Here is a 6,575-nt window from a genome sequence, read left to right on the forward strand (position 1 = left end):
GAGATGCCAAACCCAAACCTCCCCGCTGCATCCTGCATGCGTACCACCATTTGTAAGGGGAGGTTCTTGGAACCGACCGACATCGGCCGACACGTTGTTGGTGCTGCAGTGCACTCCCATGCAGCTTGCAAACATGCACGAGGCACGCAATACATGTACACACTTTTTCTCTTGGTGTAAATCGATGAGAATCGCTCGATCGCCTCTGCATGCATAAATGCTTGTTCATTCGACGTGAGCAGACACAAGTATTTCGATGATTCTTTCGGAAACTAAAAATGTTACCGACGATAAAAGCGATTTATCTATCTTCGGAGCGAGCATCGTTCTACAGGAGAACCCCTTTCCTTCGCTGGAGAACAGCTGTGGGAGGACTAGTCACCGCACAGTCTTCCGGTGACCGGTGCGTGCGTACGAACAGTGTGAAAATCACAAAAAGCGAACTGTTTGCGCGCGTAAAAAACGAGAGAAACAAAAGGAAAAGAAAAGAAAAAAAAAGGAGACCATGGCTACATAGGCTAGCCGTGTCGGTCACCGCCAGGGAGATTTTTTCCCCGATGGACGACTTTGGTCTCCCTCCCTCCCTCGACCAAAAGCAAAGCCTCGCAGGCAGGACAGGACTGCACTGCGGTGCGCTGCGAGAGACACAGCACGCCACAGTGGCTGACCCTGGTCAATGACAAAAGCGTCTGCACTGTCCACAGCGATGGCCGTGACCATGGCGTCGGCGTCGCGTTGGCCCCCCTCACAAGGAAAGGAAAGCCGGCCAGCGAGCTCGGTTCGGTTTTACTTTACTTTACCCCTCCTCCAAACCACACACTCTGACACAGCCAGCTTAGCAAGGAACAGAGATAGAGAGAGTGGGTTCTACAACAGTGGATTGGTAATAAAGGACATCAATTTTACTACCTCCGTACCGAAGTACTAGTTTCCCAGCTACAAGTATTTCGGTACGGAGGGAGTAGTTAACAATGGCGTGTGCCGTGCCCCCATCCCATTTCATTTCATGGGGTACGACCCGGTGAGGTGGGGTGCGTAGGAAGGATGAGGAGGATGGATAAGCAAGCGCCGTAGATGCCCTCGCTGTCGACGCGTTGCACGTATATATATATCTACCCCACGAAGAAGAAGAACAAGATCGATCGATCTCATTCCCCTCCCCTACCCTTCCCCTCCGCTCCGGTGCAAAGGAAAGGAAAGGGTGGAAGCAAGAAACAAGGCATCTCATTCCCCCAGCACCAGCCCCACACCTCGCCACCTTGCCGCCCTCCCCTCCCTCCTCCTCTGTTCTTCTTCTTCCTCTTCACCTTTATCTCCCCCTCCCCCCGCGTCCAAGAATCTATCTCCCTTCCATTAATTCCCTCCTCACATTCCCCTTCCTTGCGTGCACACGCGGTTTGGTAGATTTGCCAGAGCGGCACTGGTACACAGATTGTTTGTTCGTTTCTTCCATGGTCGGTTGCCTCTTTGAGTGAGTGAGCAAGCGAGAGGGGCGAAGAAGAAGAGGACGGGGACAAGCACATCTATCCTGTGACTCCAAGCTTGGCATCTCCCCACTCCCACACTGTTTCTTCTTCCCATCCCCTGCCCTGCCCTCCCCCCGCATGCCACTCGCGTGCCGCCCCAGTCCGTTGGTTGGTTGCAACGACGCCTCCTCCTCCTGCCGCATTGTGCCCACCCTTCGTCTTCTTTAGCCTGAGCCCGGACGCGCACATACCAGAGAGAGAGACACGCACAAGCAGAGCGCCGCTCTGCGACCCCGCATTGCCCCAAGAAACGCGCGCCGCGGAGATTGCGTCCCTCCCCTCCTCGCTCCGGCAGGCGGCAGCGCATGCCCGCCGCGACGGGCTGACGGCGGCGCAGTCGGCGATGCGGTTCACGGCGGGGGGCTCGTCGACGCGGTCGTGGCAGCCCAAGCCGACGGCGGACACCACGGACCTGCGCTTCTGGCTGACCTGGCGGGTGGCGGTGTGCGCGCTCTGGGTGCTCTGCTGCGTCGCCGCCGCCGCCTACCTCATCTGGCGCCACGAGGGACCCCGCGCGCACCGCCGCCCCGGCGCCGCCAAGCAGGACACGGCGCGGCGAAGGCCGGACGGGCTGCTGTACGACGACGAGGCGTGGCGGCCGTGCCTCCGCGACATCCACCCGGCCTGGCTGCTCGCCTACAGGCTCGTCTCCTTCTTCGTCCTCTTCAGCCTCCTCATCGTCATCGTCATCTCCGACGGCGGCAACATCTTCTACTACTACACCCAGTAAGCCTTCCTTCCTCCACCAACCCACCACCATCATCTTTTTTTACTCTGTTTCCGAAGAAAGATTTTTTTACTTGGGTCGGGTGATGCTTTTTTGAGAGGTTATTACTCGGGTGATGATTGGCTGCAGATGCAAAGTTGGGTTAAAGGTTTATGCTTTGGCATTTCCCATTTATTTAGGTGATTAAAATCCTTCAGGCTGTAAATATTAACTGGAGTGGCAGCCAGCAATGTATGTGGTGTGCCCAGCAGCAACTTTGGCATCTGTTCTCTCTTGTTGTGAATTTGAATTTTATCTCAGGGGAAGGGAATAAAGGGAGGCTTCTTCTCATGATTACATCAACTACTGATCTTTGACATGTTTCCTCAATAAACTAATAGCAGTCAGAATCTGCAAAAATTTGCTTGCATTGATATTGATCTTCTGTGCACAACTGATGGCTGGCAGAAGTTTGCTAGTAGTACCTAGCTTCCACAGCAAGCCACTCCACAACTGTTGGGTTTCGTTTCATTTTTCAGTTGTACATTTTTTGGGGTATTAAGGCAGTTTAGAGTTAGTTTTATTCATGAGGCAGTACTTCATTTTAATATTTTGAAAGGGCCTCTCACAGGACCAATCTCACAACCAAACATAAGCAGGACAGTGTTGAGTTTCATTTCCACTGGTATTTATTTTGGGGCATCAATGCATTTTAGAGATAGTCTTGATGGATGCAGTGCTTCAATTTAATAATCAGTAAGGACCTTCTAGTACATGCTTTGTCAAGCACATTAAGGGAACAATCTTTTTTGTGCAGTACAATATCACACAAGCAGGGCAGTGATGTGGGAATACCTGTTCCATTGAGGATTTCTGACACCAGATTAGTTTAGCAGCCCCATTTTGATACCATTACTTTTCTGGGGGGCAAATCTCCAGTGTGCTTTTCTTTTCCTCCAAAGGAAAAGAAAATGTGGTGTGTAACTGGTTGGTAGCATCAAAGCTGTCTGCAAAGCTGTGATACTACATGCTGGTGTCTGTGACCCTGCTCTCAGTAAGCAGCATTTGTCCCTAGCTTGCACGTACTAAGTGGTTGTTCAACTGTCTATCACGCAGGTGGACCTTCATTCTGGTGACGGTTTACTTCGGGGTAAGCGAAAATAGTCTGTCTCCTCGCTGATTTCTTGGTGCACAATGATGGGTGTCCCCACGACCTCTATCAGTGTCCTCACAGTCCTTATCTGAAAAAGACCATATGCTGTTCTGTGAATTCCTCAGCTTGCGACGACGCTTTCGATCTACGGGTGCAGCAAGTTCGCCGCGTGCAATGCCGTGGCGGCGATGTCCGACGCCGAGCAGGGTCCCTACGCCGTCCACGGGGCTGCCCCGAAGCCGATCGTCGACGGGGAGGACGACGGCACGAGGGAGGTCGCCGGGTTCTGGGGGTACCTGCTGCAGATCATCTATCAGGTAAAAGAGGTTTTTTCATGCCACCCGTAAACTTTGAAATGTTTGGCCAACATGGAGCCTCTTTCCAGATTTCATATTGGAGAGGGACATCTGCACTGACATCACATCTTCATTGCATTTGCACTTGCATGGAGGGGTGGTCTCAGTTTTGCTTTTCAGGTGCAATTATTAGTGCTCCTGGGCAGTTAACATCATGCACCAGAAACTAAAGTGTGTTTATAATGTGCTCTGCTGAATTGGATTCCTGTGCGTCAAAGATCAGGATGTGACCACATACTAGCATCTTTGTCTGGCAGATCCTACATGAGCCACCTTCTTGGTTGTTGGGCTGGACCCAAATGCCCAATCTCTTAGTAGTTCCTTGCACCTGAAGGCCTTGCTTGATCACCTTTCTTTACCCCGTATCTCAAGTGCAGGGCTGGCTTTTTTAGCTGTAGCATCAGGAATAAAGACAATTTTTTGTTTATTTATCTCTGTTTATTGATTTGCTAGGCCTGACTGTATCAGAATTAAGACTGGACATCTCTCTAGGCTTGGATAAATTATAGACAAGGGGTAGTAGATATTTCCACTGATAATAACCATAGCTACAGCTTCCAGTGAAGTTCCAGTAGAAAAATGGGGGAAAACATATTACAACAAGTGATAATTGGCAGCTTATGCAAGACAGTTTTTACCATTTTAATAACAATTCACCAAACAAGTATTCTGACGTCTCCAGCTCTGTTGGCACAGACAAATGCAGGAGCTGTGATGCTTACAGACTGCGTCTTCTGGTTCATCATTTTCCCATTCCTCACCGTAAAAGATTACAGTATGAATTTTGTAAGTGTGTTTGTCAATTTCTTGGCTTTTGTGTTCATCATCTGATGGATGCTAATCAGTTTGCTAACTTGATCCTTGTCTGACAGCTACTGATAGGAATGCACTCGGTCAACGCTGTTTTCCTGCTCGGCGAAGCATCGCTAAATAGCCTGGTAAGTGGATGAACACTGAACTTGATCACCAAATCTAAGTTGATGCATGGTTTTTATACAGTTTTATTATTCACCGCATCTGATTTCAACTTCACACAACTTTTACAGCGCTTCCCGTGGTTCCGGATCGCGTATTTCTTCCTTTATACGGCGCTTTACGTTGTTTTCCAGTGGATCGTCCATGCATCTACTCCAACCTGGTAAAATCCCCAGCTTCCATTCCCTCCCTAGAGCAGAAATACTGTCTGCATATTTTCCTTTTGTCACTGAATGTATGTCATGTGAATTCTGGCAGGTGGCCCTACCCGTTCCTCGACCTCTCGTCTAATCTGGCGCCTTTGTGGTAATTCCATTTACCACCCTATAACAGCAATTATTTCCCTTCCATGTTTGACGTAGATTTTATTAACTGAACTATGTGTGATCACAAGCTGAGCCTGAACCTATTGCGCAGGTACTTTGCGGTCGCGTTCATGCAACTGCCCTGCTACTTGATCTTCAGATTGGTGATGAACCTGAAACACCACCTTCTCGCCAAGCATTTCCCGGATAGCATGGTCCTAGGATACTAGCATCGGTGAACAAACATCCATGCCGGTCTTCTTCCTTCGACCCTCCACGCGAAAAAAGGCGGTGCGAATCGGCAGGAAGAACGACAACCGGACAATGGCGGCGTGGCAGTAAATCGGGTGGTGTGGCAGTAGATTGTTTGCGAGAAATCTTAGTTTCTTACGCATTTGCGCGCCTCTCCTGCAAAAAAAGGGGATAGGGGAGCGTGCACGTGCCTTTTATACGGGTATAGTTTCGTGACGGTAAATCGGGGGTCACGGGTGATCAGAGTTTTTGCAGTAACTGGGAGTGAAAGGAGAAAACCAAAGAAGAATGTGTACATATACCTACCGCTTGGTTGATTGGTTGGTGAAATGGAGATATTGTTGGCTAATTGATTTAGTACTAGTAGTACATAACTTGTTTTGGAGTAGATGGACTGACTGGTCATCATGAATTTACGTATGTGGCTAATGTAATCTCGTCGCGGTTGCATGCTGTCCTTATATATAAACCAATGGGCTGGAAATAGGACCCTTAAAATGAGGACAAAGCTTGTGAACTGGAAATGGAACGCTGGAAGCGGGGGGCACAAGCTATATCTATTGATGTGCTTCTGTCTGTGATTTTGCGCTCTTATCGGAACAGACACAAAAACCGGCTTGTTAGGAAGAATCTTGCGACGAAAAAGGTGGTTTCCTGGCCTACGTACGTAGGTACCTTCCCGTCCAAGGCTTGTAATATGCTCATCAGATCCAGCCTAGCTAGCGGTAACATGATCGATTTGGTATCGTATCGATCCCTTCCTCTTCGAGAAGCAGCAGCTACATATAGCTAGTTTGTAGCACGATCGATCCATCGATCATAGCCCCCGCGTTTGACAAAAAAGCTTCATCATCCATATGGATCTGACTCGACTCGAACTAGCATTAGCATTAGGATAGGCCCTAATGATGACCATGATGAATCGACATCGATCAAAGGTGTAGTATTTTCTAATCGCGGAGGGAGGGTTCATCAGAATCGATCGGACATGTATAGATATACTTCCTGTCCTCGCAACAAGGAAAAGAGGAAAGATACTTGAGGCAGTTGGGATTTGGGAAGAGGGGTGAGGGGGGCGTGATTGCCCAATGAATGCCATGTCCTCCTCTCTTTTCGTGCACAGCTGACCGGTGCATGGATCACGCAGCGAGAATCGGGGAAGGTCGGCGTACAAGGGTCCTTGGCGGCATCATCACGGTTGCAAACTTCCAATCCACGGACAGACGCCATGCCTAGCATGCATCTCCTACTCGCTCCATGGAAGTGGACCTGCTGAGAATTTCCTCTTCCAGATGAGCGACA

General features: G+C 49.6%; 1 protein-coding gene across 1 annotated transcript; it reads left to right on the forward strand.

Moving 5' to 3' along the window:
* The first annotated feature begins 557 nt into the window (after positions 1–557).
* LOC123142438 (uncharacterized) lies at positions 558–5,622 on the forward strand. Its single transcript, XM_044561350.1, has 9 exons — positions 558–672; positions 1,481–2,252; positions 3,349–3,382; positions 3,511–3,702; positions 4,438–4,527; positions 4,614–4,679; positions 4,788–4,879; positions 4,975–5,022; positions 5,134–5,622. Exons 1-9 carry the CDS (start codon positions 558–560, stop codon positions 5,249–5,251), a joined length of 1,527 nt encoding a protein of 508 aa, XP_044417285.1. The 3' UTR covers positions 5,252–5,622.
* The last annotated feature ends 953 nt before the right edge of the window (positions 5,623–6,575 follow it).

Source organism: Triticum aestivum, chromosome 6D (assembly GCF_018294505.1).
Source record: "Triticum aestivum cultivar Chinese Spring chromosome 6D, IWGSC CS RefSeq v2.1, whole genome shotgun sequence".
NCBI classification, from domain to species: domain Eukaryota; kingdom Viridiplantae; phylum Streptophyta; class Magnoliopsida; order Poales; family Poaceae; genus Triticum; species Triticum aestivum.

Coding starts and splice junctions, on each gene's coding strand:
- LOC123142438 (XM_044561350.1), top strand. CDS start 558: ATGGACGACTTTGGTCTCCCTCCCTCCCTCGACCAAAAGCAAAGCCTC. Junction 4,880..4,974: donor CATGCATCTACTCCAACCTG/GTAAAATCCCCA, acceptor GAATTCTGGCAG/GTGGCCCTACCCGTTCCTCG. Junction 5,023..5,133: donor TCTAATCTGGCGCCTTTGTG/GTAATTCCATTT, acceptor CCTATTGCGCAG/GTACTTTGCGGTCGCGTTCA.